General features: G+C 36.6%; 1 protein-coding gene across 1 annotated transcript; it reads left to right on the top strand.

Annotated features, from left to right (window-relative positions):
• The first annotated feature begins 7,098 nt into the window (after nucleotides 1-7,098).
• Nucleotides 7,099-8,647, top strand: LOC100375462 (uncharacterized). Its single transcript, XM_085497340.1, has 2 exons — nucleotides 7,099-7,309; nucleotides 7,443-8,647. Exons 1-2 carry the CDS (start codon nucleotides 7,099-7,101, stop codon nucleotides 8,645-8,647), a joined length of 1,416 nt encoding a protein of 471 aa, XP_085353466.1.
• Nucleotides 8,648-16,897: the final 8,250 nt, after the last annotated feature.

Genomic DNA, 16,897 nt, shown 5'->3' on the forward strand with positions numbered 1-16,897 from the left:
AATGTTAGGAAACTCCTTTCAGTGAAATTAGTCCTTAATGTTTCTTTCCCAACTATATACGTTAACAAAACGTTTTTTCTTCCCAGTTTTAGTGTATCACGTGCGCCATTTCACTGCAGTAACATTACCATGCAAAACATAATCCGCTATAAAATGGTTCGTATCCACGTTTTTACTGAAGTCTGACATTAATAAATAGTTCGGATGTCACATACGTTTTTTCCCACTTTTTGTAGTTCGGTTTCAAATGAAACAACCGCGGAAAAATGGCCGTGCGTAGTGAGGTGATTAACCAAAAAATTGAAGGCTGCCTATGGCGGGCCATTAGTGCAATAAATAGCATGCGTCGATATCGGCTAAGCTGCAGGAATCGAAGGCATGAAATAGAATTAACAATTAAAAAAATATATATATAAAAAAATATAATAAGATATCACCAACATTTATCTGTTTATATAGTAAACATAGTTTGTAGACATAGTTTCAATGTTGTTTGGTATGTCTGTGGATTAGTCGAGAACATTGTTCGCCAAGTTTAAGTCAACTTGCTGATTTTGAAATATCAGTGAAGTGGTGTGATGTGAATTGAATAATTTATGCAAATTATGCATTAATATGCAGGAATATCAACCCGAAATAATTATAAGTAGATTATTCTATGTTTCGTTGAAATATGTTAAGTACTTGTGAGATCTCTGCTAACTATCTGATTTAATAATTATATGCAAAGATGTCAACACAAACACAAACTTTATGTGGATAAATGCTAAGCTTTGTTGGAATGTGTTGAAGAGTTCTAGAAATACCAGTAGAACAGCACAACATTTGGTAATTATAATGCAAAGCATAAAGGTAATATAGATGGATTTCAGCTAAAATATAATCAGGTTTATACACTGTCTCTAAGTATCAAATATGAACTCAAAAAATCATAGTCATAAAAAACCGTAGTGCAAAATGAACTGATTTACATATACCAGATTACGTACTGTACATATAATAACAACAAATGTGGCCTCATAAACGCAATCAAGCAAAACGGACAAAGCATGAAGCAAAACAATAACATTATTTTAAAATTGTACTGAAAATGTAAATGGTAACTAGAAATAACAACAATACAACATTGAACAAGCGAGCACGTTAGAATACTTCGTACCTTCTTTGAATATCCAAAGTCAGCCGGACTGATCTTTCGAGAAAATCTGGAACTCTGTCATTATGAACTCTTTCTGCCCTGTTCGGTAGAGGTGCTCGCACTTGAATGTTGCACACGTAAATCAACAAAATAAACAGTGTACAAAAACTATAAAACCAAGACGCGAATTTAACCCCAACACCTATATTGCCAGTTTACAATATGGCGCAAGCACGTGACTCATTAGTGAGATACAGTGTACTGCCAACGCCGTACTAACAACTTTAAAATGGATAACGCCTTACGAATGGCGTTAATGGCATCTTTACACCAATAACGCCATAAGCTATGTCGATATCGCTTAAATAAATGGCGTTATTGACATCTTTACATCGATAACGTCATACGCTACAGCGATATCGCCTAAATGAATGGCGTTATTGACACTTTTACATCGATAACGCCCTACGCTACAGCGATATCGCCTAAATGAATGGCGTTATTGACACTTTTACATCGATAACGTCATACGCTATAGCGATATCGCCTAAATGAATGGCGTTATTGACATCTTTACATCCATAACGTCATACGCTACAGCGATATCGCCTAAATGAATGGCGTTATTGACACTTTTACATCGATAACGCCACACGCTACGGCGTTATCGCCTAAATGAATGGCGTTATTGACATCTTTACATCGATAACACCACACGCTACGGCGTTATCGCCTAAATGAATGGCGTTATTGACATTTTTACATCGATAACGCCATACGCTACAGCGATATCACCTAAACAAATGGCGTTATTGACATCTTTACATCGATAACGTCATGCGCTACAGCGATATCGCCTAAATGAATGGCGTTATTGGCGTCTTTACATCGATAACTCCATAAGCTACGGCGATATCGCTTAAATGAATGGCGTTATTGGCATCTTTACATCGATAACGCCATAAGCTACAGCGATATCGCCTAAATGAATGGCGTTATTGACATCTTTACATCGATAACGTCATACGCTACAGCGATATCGCCTAAATGAATGGCGTTATTGACACCTTTACATCGACAACGCCATACGCTACAGCGATATCGCCTAAATGAATGGCGTTATTGACATCTTTACATCGATAACGCCATAAGCTACAGCGATATCGCCTAAATGAATGGCGTTATTGACACTTTTACATCGATAACGCCATAAGCTACGGCAATATCGCCTAAACAAATGGCGTTATTGACATATTTACATCGATAACGCCATACGCTACAGCGATATCGCCTAAATGAATGGCGTTATTGACATCTTTACATCGATAACGCCATAAGCTACAGCGATATCGCCTAAATGAATGGCGTTATTGACACTTTTACATAGATAACGCCTCAAGCTACAGCGATATCGCCTAAAGAAATGGCGTTATTGACATCTTTACATCGATAACGTCATACGCTACAGCGATATCGCCTAAATGAATGGCGTTATTAACACTTTTACATCGATAACGCCATAAGCTACAGCCATATCGCCTACACAAATGGCGTTATTGACATCTTTACATCGATAACGCAATATGCTACAGCGATATCGCCTAAATGAATGGCGTTATTGGCATCTTTACAACGATAACGTCATACGCTACAGCGATCTCGCCTAAATGAATGGCGTTATTGACACTTTTACATCGATAACGCCATAAGCTACAGCGATATCGCCTAAACAAATGGCGTTTTTGACATCTTTACATCGATAACGCAATAAGCTACAGCGATATCGCCTAAATGAATGGCGTTATTGGCATCTTTACATCGATAACGTCATACGCTACAGCGATATCGCCTAAATGAATGGCGTTATTGGCATATTTACATCGATAACGTCATACGCTACAGCGATATCGCCTAAACAAATGGCGTTATTGGCATCTTTACATCGATAACGCAATAAGCTACAGCGATATCGCCTAAATGAATGGCGTTATTGACATCTTTACATCGATAACGTCATACGCTACAGCGATATCGCCTAAATTTATGGCGTTATTGGCATCTTTACATCGATAACGCAATAAGCTACAGCGATATCGCCTAAATGAATGGCGTTATTGACATCTTTACATCGATAACGTCATACGCTACAGCGATATCGCCTAAATGAATGGCGTTATTAACACTTTTACATCGATAACGCCATAAGCTACAGCCATATCGCCTACACAAATGGCGTTATTGACATCTTTACATCGATAACGCAATATGCTACAGCGACATCGCCTAAATGAATGGCGTTATTGGCATCTTTACATCGATAACGTCATACGCTACAGCGATCTCGCCTAAATGAATGGCGTTATTGACACTTTTACATCGATAACGCCATAAGCTACAGCGATATCGCCTAAACAAATGGCGTTTTTGACATCTTTACATCGATAACGCAATAAGCTACAGCGATATCGCCTAAATGAATGGCGTTATTGGCATCTTTACATCGATAACGTCATACGCTACAGCGATATCGCCTAAATGAATGGCGTTATTGGCATCTTTACATCGATAACGTCATACGCTACAGCGATATCGCCTAAACAAATGGCGTTATTAGCATCTTTACATCGATAACGCAATAAGCTACAGCGATATCGCCTAAATGAATGGCGTTATTGACATCTTTACATCGATAACGTCATACGCTACAGCGATATCGCCTAAATTTATGGCGTTATTGGCATCTTTACATCGATAACGCAATAAGCTACAGCGATATCGCCTAAATGAATGGCGTTATTGGCATCTTTACATCGATAACGCCATAAGCTACGGCGATATCGCTTAAATGAATGGCGTTATTGACATCTTTACATCGATAACGCCATAAGCTACGGCGATATCGTTTAAATGAATGGCGTTATTGGCATCTTTACATCAATAACGCCATAAGCTACGACGATATCGCCTAAATGAATGGCGTTATTGACATCTTTACATCGATAACGCCATAAGCTACGGCGATATCGCTTAAATGAATGGTGTTAATGACATCTTTACATCGATAACGCCATAAGCTACGGCGATATCGCTTAAATGAATGGCGTTATTGACATCTTTACATCGATAACGCCATACGCTACAGCGATATCGCTTTAATGAATGGCGTTATTGGCATCTTTACATCGATAACGCCATAAGCTATGGCGATATCGCCTAAATGAATGGCGTTATTGGCATCTTTACATCAATAACGCCATAAGCTACGGTGATATCGTCTAAATGAATGGCGTTATTGACATCTTTACATCGATAACGCCATAAGCTACGGCGATATCGCTTAAATGAATGGTGTTAATGACATCTTTACATCGATAACGCCATAAGCTATGGCGATATCGCTTAAATGAATGGCGTTATTGGCATCTTTACATCGATAACGCCATAAGCTACGGCGATATCGCCTAAATTAATGGCGTTATTGACATCTTTACATCGATAACGCCATACGCTACAGCGATATCGCTTTAATGAATGGCGTTATTGGCATCTTTACATCGATAACGCCATAAGCTACGGCGATATCGCCTAAATGAATGGCATTATTGACATATTTACATCGATAACGCCATAAGCTACGGCGATATCGCTTAAATGAATGCCGGTATCGACACTTTTACATCGATAACGCCATACGCTACAGCGATATCGCCTAAATGAATGGTGTTAATGACATCTTTACATCGATAACGCCATAAGCTACGGCGATATCGCTTAAATGAATGGCGTTATTTGCATCTTTACATCGATAACGCCATAAGCTACGGCGATATCGCCTAAATGAATGGCGTTATTGACATCTTTACATCGATAACGCCATAAGCTACGGCGATATCGCTTAAATGAATGCCGGTATCGACACTTTTACATCGATAACGCCATACGCTACAGCGATATCGCCTAAATGAATGGTGTTAATGACATCTTTACATCGATAACGCCATAAGCTACGGCGATATCACTTAAATGAATGGCGTTATTGGCATCTTTACATCGATAACGCAATAAGCTACGGCGATATCGCTTAAATGAATGCCGTTATTGACACTTTTACATCGATAACGCCATACGCTACAGCGATATCGCCTAAATGAATGGCGTTTTTGATACTTTTACATCGATAACGCCATACGCCACAGCGATATCGCCTAAATGAATGGCGTTATTGACACCTTTACATCGATAACGCCATACGCTACAGCGTTATCGCCTAAATGAATGGCGTTATTGACACCTTTACATTGATAACGCCATACGCTACAGCGTTATCGCCTAAATGAATGGCGTTATTGACACCTTTACATTGATAACGCCGTAAGCTACGGCGATATCGCTTAAATGAATGCCGTTATTGACACTTTTACATCGATAACGCCATACGCTACAGCGTTATCGCCTAAATGAATGGCGTTATTGACACCTTTACATTGATAACGCCATAAGCTATGGTGATATCGCTTAAATGAATGGCGTTATTGAGACTTTTACATCGATAACGCCACACGCTACGGCGTTATCGCCTAAATGAATGGCGTTATTGACAATTTTGCATTGATAACGGCATAAGCTACAGCGTTATCGCCTAAATAAATGGCGTTATTGACATCTTTACATCGATAACGCCATACGCTACAGCGATATCGCCTATATGAATGGCGTTATTGAGACTTTTACATCGATAACGCCACAGGCTACGGCGTTATCGCCTAAATGAATGGCGTTATTGACAATTTTGCATCGATAACGGTATAAGCTACAGCGTTATCGCCTAAATGAATGGCGTTATTGACATCTTTAGATAGTTAAGACAATAACTTATGCTAATTGCCTATGTGGATCGCGAATTTAATGTTTGCCGCACTATTTATGCCAAAATCCTTTACATGCGTGACGTTACTGACATTTTCGTTTGATATAAAACGTAAAAATTACATTGAACATATCATCCAAAACACTTTGTTATCGACAAATCACCATTGATAAAGCCTCGATGATTTGATTTAATTCTAAACACCATTGACTACCTCTCAGTTAGTTATTTCTTCATGGTTAAACACTTATAACACGTTTATATCGATATCGCCTTAAACCAAATATGATCCATTGATAACGCTTCTTGCTAAACACTTGTGCAATCGTTATCGCTTCCCAGCTAAACACTGTTTAATTGTTAACGTCGATATCGCCATTTAGTAACAACTTCATGTCGATATCGACTTTCAGTCTAAACACTTGTTACCCCACCATGTCAATAACGACACGGTGATGTCGTTATCGCCTAATTAACAGCGTTATCGCCAAACGCTTCTCAATAACGCTGCGTTATTTTTGCACTAACGGCGCATAAATATCAATAACGATGTTAGGACAACGATAACGACAAATACACATCGATAACGACATTTGGTCATTCTGACTGGGTAATTTTAGTCGATATCGTCTTATATTTTCGTCGTTATTGCCATCGCTTAGTCGATATCGACGCATGCTATTTATTGCACTAATGGCCCGCCATAGCTGCCTGTGGCAGAGGCACTATTGCGTAAAGCGCAAAGGCCTCTAGGAAGAAGATTGTACAATAACATTACCTTGCAAAACATAGTCCGCGATAAAATAGTTCGTATTTACGTTTTTCCTGAAGTCTGACATTAATCAATAGTTCAAATGTCACATACGTTTTTTCCCACTTTTTGTAGTACGTTTTCAGATGTAACAACTACAGGAAAATGTCGGTGCGTCGTGAGGTAATTGACCACAACATTGAAGGCTGCCTGTTGCAGAAGCACTATAGAGGTCTTTCACTGACGTCATTGTCCCCTTGACAATGAGACGCGCCGCCATCTTGGAGGCCTTCATTCGTATTGTTGTTATTGCGTAACACAAGGTCGATCGTCTTCGCAAAAATGGTTTTGAAATGTGTAGTTTTTGGATGTACAAATCGAAAAGATCGGGACAAACATTTGCAATTTTATCGATTACCAGCAGTAGTGGTAAATCAAGGCGAAGATTGCGAAAATCTGAGTAGCGAAAGGCGACGAGAATGGCTGGCTAGCCTCGGACAGAAATTTGAAAACCGAAACATGGATAACATATGCTCGGCACATTTTATTGGTGGTAGGTTTCTCGCTGTTTACAATTTCAATTTTATTTACCACCAGGCATTGAAATTTGATAAAACCCAGTGGAATTGGTGGTAGAGAAAATCGATAATATGATAACCAAGTGTATTTTATTGTGTCTCCCGCAGGTGAAAAGGCCTGGCTCTATGACAAAGGTAACCCAAACTGGGTGCCAACAGTCAATGTCGGACACGAGGAGAATGTTCTGAAGCAAACAATGGCAGTAAACAGGTACAATAGGCTCCACAATAGACAGAAAAGAAAATCAGAGGAAAAGATCGTCATTGTGGAAGAGGGGTTGGCGTTGGAAAACAAGGAAAACGCTACAAGTACAACAGAGTTTGGCACTCAAACAGACCTAACTACCTCTATGTTAAAATCAATGGAGAATGAACTCCAAGCTCTAAGAACAGAAAACCAATCATTGAAAGAACAACTTTCTAAATATACAAATAAAATGTCACAGGTAGACATAGAGGGAGACAATGAAAAAGTAAAGTTTTTTACTGACATCTCTTCATTTGCCATTTTAATTTCATTGTACAATTTCATAGAACAACACTTACCTCCTCGTACGTCTTTAGACAAATTTAGAATGTTTATGTTAACATTAACGAGACTTCGATTGAATTTGTCAGTACAATTTTTAGCCTATGAGTTTTCCATTTCACCTGCTTCAGTACCAAGAATTATAACTTCTGTTATTAATGTTATGTACATTCGCACAAAACCATTCGTTTTTTGGCCAGATAGGGAGACTTTAAAGATGACAATGCCAATGCAGTTTAAACAACATTGTGGTTCTAGATGTGCAGTAATTATTGACTGTTTTGAGGTGTTTATAGAAAGACCATCAAATCTGAAAGCACGTGCTGAAACATGGTCTTCCTATAAACACCACAATACAGCCAAATTTTTGCTGGGCATTACACCACAGGGTACTGTGTCCTTTTTGTCTAGAGCTTGGGGTGGTAGAGTGAGTGACAAACACATTACAGAAAATAGTGGCATTCTTGACAATTTATTACCAGGAGATCGGCTGGCTGATCGTGGTTTTAATATCCAGGAGAGTGTCGGTTCTGTTTGTGCAGAACTCAAGATTCCTGCATTTACCCGGGGAAAAAGCCAATTGTCTGCAGTCGATGTTGAAACAACCAGAAAAATAGCTAATGTAAGAATTTATGTGGAAAGGGTCATTGGAATGGTGCGACAGAAATATACAATACTGGGTAGTACTCTTCCAATCAATTTATTTATTTCTAAAGATGACCAGGGTACAACAATGGTAGACAAAAATAGCACACGTATGTTGTTCATTAGCAAAGCTCTCTGAGTCTGTTGTAGATTTTAATTGAACAATATTAATGCATATTTCACAGGTGCTTACACTTTTTATGTACACCCACTTAATAGCATGCTTTTGTAAATATGAAATAAAATATTTTGTCTTGATTTCATGTAGCATTATCAGTGTCCTAATTTCTTTTCTGAATGCCATAATTTAAACTACTGTACACAATAAAAAAATGGATAAAAAATAAACATTGGCTGCCTTGTACTGAAAATAATAAAAATGTAAATAAAATATTGCCTTACATTGGAGGCACACTCACTAAAATGTAAATAAATATTGACTGCATCATATTTAGTAATGAAATGTAAATAAATATTGGATATATAAAAGAATGATACTGGGTGAAAAAATGCAAATAAATATTGACTGCATCATATTTTGTAATGAAATGTAAATAAATATTGGATATATAAAAGAATGATACTGGGCGAAAAAATGCAAATAAATATTGACTACATAACATTGAGAGATGTACTGTTTCATAATGTCAATATGGCTGCATCGCACAATCTTTTCTTCCTCCTGTATTCTGGTAGTTTCCTACAGTCAGGACAAAACCATTTTCCCTTTGGTATATTTCTAATTCCAACACATTTGAAATGAAACCAGACAAGAGCACATTCTGTGTTGTCACAGGCAACCATGTTGCCTTGTTCTTCTTGGTTACAATAACAATACAGATTATCATCATTGCTATTGAACGTAGAGGCTGCACCATCATTGCTGACGTCTTTGTGATTGCTGGTGTAAAATTTTCCCAGAAGTTCTGGCATTATTGCGGTGTAAAATATATGTTTTGAACGTTCACAGATTGTTACCCAAAGCTCTTCGTCAAACATTATACTTTCAATGTGCATGTCATTCTCAGTCCAAACTACAAAATACCCCTGCTGTAAATTACATACACCCAACCGAGTCTGGACTTGGTAATAGTAACTGTGATCTTTCACAAGTGTTGCTACGCCATTCTCCTTCTTCAGGTAATCACAGCCATCAAGATTTTCATTTCGTAGATTGAAGGGGCATTTGATTTCTATACAAGATGTACTGCAGCAGTCACAAATGAAAACACCATCTGGGGAAGCTGCAATAATGGCTGGTCTTGGTAAATTACAAGTCCCCTTCTTTCTATATGCCCATTTTCATGGTGTTGAGACATCACTTCAAAAAATTCACGCAAGGCAGTGTCTTCATGCTCACATCCCCATCTAGTGGCCTCAGTTGAAAACTTGGAAAGCATAGGATAGCAGATGGATGATATTAGGCTTATCGAAGGGCTGTCTTGGTTGGTTCTGCATACTATTTTGGACGTTGATGAAGTTACTCTGCCTGCTCTAAACTGGAACCATCTATTTGATTTAGCCTGTTCTCCAGTATGTGACTCAAACATTTTTTATTTGTTGTTCCGTCACTGTTATTTGAACTGTTGAACACTTCTCCAGTAACTCTTTATAATTTAAGTTGCTATAGTTAACATCATATAATGTTGTTAAAGCTGGTGGGTAACTTTCATCTGCAGTGATGGAATCATTGGAATGTGGCACAAACCCAGCAGCAAATGGCTGAACCAACGAGAGCAGTGAAGGCTTTGACCCAGTTAGATGAAACTCATTGAAAAGTGACTGTAGTTCTTGATCTGTTGGTTGTGGTATGTCTGTAATGCCAAGTCCAACTGTTTCGTTTTTGTTTTGGCTGATGTAAAGTCTATATCATTCATTTTCTTGTATGTCACCGATTTCAAAGATGATGGTAGAAGCCAATATGCCTTTTCATCAGTCACTGTTTTGGAGTCTCGAATCCTAACAGTAGCCTCCACTGCAAACAGAACTGCAGCCACATGGGTGCAGGTTTCCCCCAAGACTAGCCATGCAGTTACAATGAGCACAGAGAACACTACCATTTTGTTTCGCTATCATCCAGGGCTGTAGGGGCTTCTTACTCATTCTCTGAGAATGCATGACCTGTGTAAAAAATAAATATGAGGTAATTGAAGCCCCAAAGCACAAGATGTACAACAATTGTAATGTATCGTTATAGTTAATAGAAAACACACCAGACTGAGACCGAGATTTTCAACAGACATATATCTCTTATTAACAAAAGGACATCCACGATTGAGAAAACAGTGGACTATTAAAAATACTGACAATGCCATATATTAATGCTCACCTTAGCAGATACTACAATGTTTTCATTGCACACAAATATTTTCATTTCTCTCACCCAACCGGAAACAAATTGGTTGTAGGCTTCAAGACATTTGTAACATTTTAAGTCATCCAGTGTGTAAGGGCTAGGATTGAAAACCAGGTAATTCACAATATCTGGATATGTCACGGACGGTAACAAGGCGACGTCTGCAGACCATTTAGTAGCATCAACCACGTAAGGGTCACAGCCCCCAATAGTAGACAGTTTTGCTTGATAACGTAGCTGTTCTGCACCAGAAAGTGTTTCACGATACAGACAGAGAGCATTTTTAGGTTTCGATTTAGAGCCAGACATGTTTGCAATGAAAGAAGTAAATGGAAATGACTGAAGGAAATGAACAGATACACTAGCAAACAATCAACCTATTTACGCGTACTATTGTTATGATCGCAGACGACGCAGACGACGCAATTGTAGGACCTCCAAAATGGCCGACTTCCGGGTTAATGACGTCACGTGAAAGACCTCTACTGTGTAAAGCGCAAAGGCCTCTGGGAAGGAGATTGAAGTAATGCGTATCGAACTGTGAGGAGTTCGACCCCGTCTATTATTACGAAAAGGGGTGATGAAAGCGTCCTACATTCGAAATGTTTTCAAAAAGCGCGCGGCCATGTCTTGTACGCGCTAGACGTACGGCAAGACGCAAAATTAAACTAATGCACGGTAATGCTCGTAGTAATGTTTTATCATTTTTAGAATGTTACTAATAACTTATTCTATGCAAGAAGAAAAACATTCATGTATTATATCTAGTATTGTATTAACCCAGGCACTTTTGCCTACTGCCTTTGGTTCTACCGGCTACAATAACATGGACGACTTTCCGTGTACTCTGTATACCTGTATCACGTGACATTTGTTTGTTGTCGATGCAATCAACGAATACAACTGACTTGTTTTGTATTAATAATTCTCTTTCCAATCTAATTCCATAGTCTCATGTACCATCTTGAACACGCTCAGACTCGATTGCGCAGAAGTATCGTTGGTCGAATGTATCCCGGCTCGTTCCCCATGCATACGTTCGAAAAAAGCTATTTTCATCCACTGACAATGGCACAGCATGACACGAATAGACACTCATTCACACTTTATAGTAAAAACACTCTCATACAATGGCACTTAATGTTTGATATCACATTTCATAAACCCTATTCATAAACATTCTTTTTACAAAATACCGTGTATCCCTGACCCAGTTCCAAAACACCCGTTTTGTAAGGGGTTTACATTCACGTTTTACTTCTACAAGGTTTTAAATTGCTGATTAAATTGTGTTAATTTAATATACTTATATGTTCGGATATTCTAATTGCAAATTGCTACTGTGTGTGTTTGGGGCGTCGTTCATTATTGCCGTAAATAAAAGCGGCCGGTATAAAAATAAACGAATGTGAAAAAAATTAAATGACTTATGTTGAATACATTTTATAAAACATTTAGTCTTGGAAAGCTGGGTATGGTGTGCCGCGAGATTTTAATAATTCTGAATCCAAACGAATTTAACATCATCGCGAATATGCGACTCACTCACTCTGCTATACAGGAAGTCACAAGTTCAAAATGGCGCCACACGAGTGAGAAATACCGGGGGGTACATAGTGATCGTATCCATAGACACATTCATTCAAGCGTAGACACATTTTAAGAGAGAATTGTGCTATTTTGTAACTGTCTTAATTCTGTGGTATAGAAAATATATCAAGGAACATATATGAGAAGTGGGAATACATCGTTGTGTTTATTTTTGTCCCAACCCAGAAATTAAGATTTAGGTTTTAGCTAATGTACAGCCATAAACTATAGGAAATATTTATAATGAATGAGAATTCTTATTTCCTTCATAATAAAATGCACGAGAGGCACGGATTGAATGACCCGGATTAAGTTGTGTTTTAGAGTCATGCACGCTCATGTATGCTCCACTTACCAATAAATCCATAGATATAGATAATCAATATCTGTTCTATTTTTATAGAAGAACCTTCCCAAATAAAAGAAATTCTAAAATTTTAAAACATAAGAGGTAGTTACTAAACCATGTTCTTTCACACTCAAGCAAGAGAACAGACATGTTGGTGAACTAGCCTTGCGCTGTGAGTGTTTCATTGTTTACACTCTGTAAAATACCAGTTTTTTTCACAAATAAAAAAATTAAAAAAAAAGAACTGCAGACCTCACTTTTTTATATTTTTGAGTGGGCCAGCCAAGTTCCCACATACAAAAATACACATAATATTTCTATTTTATTTTATAATATAATATTGCCACTGAATTCTTTAAAATAAATTTACCATTTACAAATTAATGTGTTGGACACTATATTATCTTAATATTTTACAATCCATATCCTTATGTTTGAATCTGTTTCAAGACATTTGAAAAAAATATTTTAGAATCATAGCAATACAATGACTAGATTTGGTGTCACAGTTTGCCCCCGATTCATACTGGAATATTGCCAGCAATAATTAATAAAACTTGTTCAGACTACCATTTATTCCCGACATCATATTCAAATATTAATCCAAATCGAATTTGGATTTGAACCATACCATTTCAAGCTGCAGAGTGTCTAAACAATGACTCAACTAACAATAAACACATCTTCCACCCACCACACAAATTTTAGCCATAATTGAACAACCAAGAAAGCAACAAATATCAGGCTGCATCCTGACAACAACGAGATAGCGCACTACAACCAGTCATCCACCCCTCCTAGTACACCCTACAGCATTATTGGTTCCTATACTCATTTGCATATATGTACAACAAGCTTAGCCAATAGATGCACCTGACACATCAGATGTAAAATGTATAATCAGCCACCCGTGCTGGGAAATGATTTAATTTCTTCTGTCAATCATTTTTAGTACATTATTTCTACTATCCAACTCCTAAATGCACAAATACCACAGCAAATTGAAGAATAAAGTACAACACTTTCTTGAACTTTTGCAAATGTAATACTATTATGTTTATAGTAATGTTGCCGTTTGAGATATGTTTGTCTCTTTATATGTTTTACCCTTTGTTACCCTTTGTCTGTTCAACCTGTGTTATTTATGTTTGAACAATCTAAGGTGACAAATCAGTGAATAGTCGACATCCATACGGCTTTTTTGCTGTTTTTTCGTGCTCGTGATCAGCAGAGTATAGTTAGTGAATTTGACTAACAGCAAAATTATTTCATTTCAAGGATTGAGACAGTGCCGCTGCACGTTTTTTACTTCGTAATATCATAAAATACATATTCTACTACTTAGATACGTTCACTCGATATCAAGCAGTCTAAGAACCGCGTATACTTTTTTTTATTATGGTCCATCATGCACAAATCCCTCAAGTTTAATAGACTATGACAAAGAGGACATTCGCCTATAAAATCGGAAATAAAGGATATTACTTGGAATAATAGAGAATCTGGAATGAGATTTGAAGCTTACTGCTAGCGGTTGACAAAAGCGAAGCGTGCATGGGTAGTAATAATGCCTATGATGCCGATACAAACTCAATGTTAACTGTCACTCCCCAACGATACATGTCTTCGTCAGGCGAGATATACGACAAAAAATGGTGAAACACTGTATTTAGATGCTGATAAGTGTTTGTCTCGTCTGTCATTTCCAGAGATGCGGCATTTCCTATTTCTTAAGCTATGTTTATAATAACTGCGTTGACAAAGTATTCCCATTTTATAGCTTTGGTTCGTATGTTACACATCACGCCATATACTCTGTGCGTCTCTGCCGATGTCACTTAAATTTTACAAAATGTTTAATAAATAACACTCAAATGACCTCATATTTCTAAAAGCTGTTTAGTTTTAATCTAAAAAATCGACATCTAAGCGTGTAAACATTACTATAAGTTATTTTAGTATAAATTACTTTCATCAGCAGTTCTATAATGTAGTACTCCATAACACAATGATAGACATTCCGTTGTTGACATTGTAAAATGTCAAATTATATTATTGACGTTATTATTCATACATATACTTTGTGTATATATATATATATATATATATATATATATATATATATATATATATATATATATATATATATATATATATATATATATATATATATATATATACTTATTTTCATTAAGCTTCTAATTGAAATTAAATATAGAAAATATAGCAAATTCTGTTTTGTTTGTTTAATATTATATTTTAAATTACATGTGTAATTATGACAATTGTTATTGGTGCGCATATGAAATACATTTGTTATAAATTTATTTCATAATTTTATTTTATGTCAAAGATAGTAACTCATTTTTTTTTCAACACAATACAACAATCGACACATTTGTCTGGGATATGTAATTTATGCTTAATGGTAGAACGTCAAAATATACATACATGTATATAGAAATTATATATGATGTGTACAAATCGCTAAATAGTACATTAGTTAATTCATCACCATTCATGTTTTCTGTTTAGATCCACACATTTGTTATCGGTACACTCGTCAGTAGTACGCAGACATGTCTAACATTGCAACTTATTTTTCGTTAGCATAATATACTCATGGTAATCATAAATACAACTTGCTATCATACATAGTCATCAGTGATATATTTAAAATGAGTTGTAGTATTGTAGTCCTTTGGAAACGAGGGAAAACTGTTCTATCAAGCACGGCCTCCTAGTCTGCAAACAAAGTCCATGCATAAATGTCATCAATGACGTATTACAACAAATTTGTTGATATCTGAGAATATGACCTAGATATTATGAGAATAAGGTCAAAGAATATTTGCTTTACTTTTATATATGCGTTTGTGTCACAGTAGTTATATAATATTTCTAAATCATGTAAAGTTTTGTACAAAATGGAGTGTACATAGTATTGTGGTGTGACTTTATTTCAGAGATTTTCATAATCATGTGTTGATAGTCATGTCCATTGCAGATAAGCCATTCATAGTGTTTTGGGTCACATGATTTCAATTTTGTTAATGATATGTACAAGCCACTTCAGCTGTGAAACTAGTAACCTGCTACAGGTTTCGCCTTTATCCAGTGTTCAGCTTATTTTTTATTTGTCGATTATTTAGTTCGACTGCCCTTTGCAACGAAGTAGACCAGAATTGGTAAATCTGTAAAGCTTATTTGAAATTTTCGTCTTAAACTCATTCATGAATTTGTTATTTTTCCGGATGCCATATGAGTAGTCAAATGCTGATCTGTTTTGTTATAATTGCTTACCATGGCAAAAGATAAATATAAGAATACTATTATTTAAAAACAAATTACATATGTTTCACAAAATGAAAAAAATAATGAGGTTTATATATTATGTTCAGCGGGTTTACTTTTAACTACAAAAGGAAATTACCTATTGAATTGTTTTGTTAACAGACGTACAGTTATTTTTTGTATCATTTAAATGTTTCGGCGAGTTCAATGACAACATCCCCCATAAGTGCACACATGGGGTCAATTGTTGCCAACAATTATCAAGCTTTTTCACAGTAGGGTTTACAACAATTTCTAGGAGGGTTCAGTGTATGCCTTTAGACTAATTGTTTTGGGAAAATCGATTTACTGTGAAGAGATGACCACAATTGTTTATTTTTTGGTCGGTATATGCGCATGAATCTTTGTAATCTTAAAAAAAAACACATGGAGAAATACTAGAATACTGTTCGACTATATCTAAGCCCTCTGATTAAGTCAATGATGTTTTTCAACTTTCTTGATAAATTATTGATAAAGCGTGTTTCTATGTGACAATGATGTAAAGATATAATTATATCTAAACTCACTCGAGTTTCAAATCTATATTTCTCTTATACTGTTGTACTGTACATGTGTGAACACAATTGCGCAATACACTAGCTACTGAGAACCAGTTCAAGAATGGTTAATTCATTGATTTTCATTGATTTCTGGCCTTCAAATGGCTGTCATTCAGCCATCTTGAATAGAATCACGACACAAATGCATGTGCACATATCCGATATGATTTACGAAGTATGTATGTAGTTCAAACTTGA

Source organism: Saccoglossus kowalevskii, chromosome 3 (assembly GCF_978046115.1).
Source record: "Saccoglossus kowalevskii chromosome 3, keSacKowa6.1, whole genome shotgun sequence".
Lineage (NCBI taxonomy): Eukaryota > Metazoa > Hemichordata > Enteropneusta > Harrimaniidae > Saccoglossus > Saccoglossus kowalevskii.

Excerpts from the sequence above, each read along its gene's own strand:
- LOC100375462 (XM_085497340.1), top strand. The coding sequence starts at position 7,099 with ATGGTTTTGAAATGTGTAGTTTTTGGATGTACAAATCGAAAAGATCGG. Across the intron at positions 7,310-7,442 it reads CTCGGCACATTTTATTGGTG|GTGAAAAGGCCTGGCTCTAT; the intron begins GTAGGTTTCTCG and ends TGTCTCCCGCAG.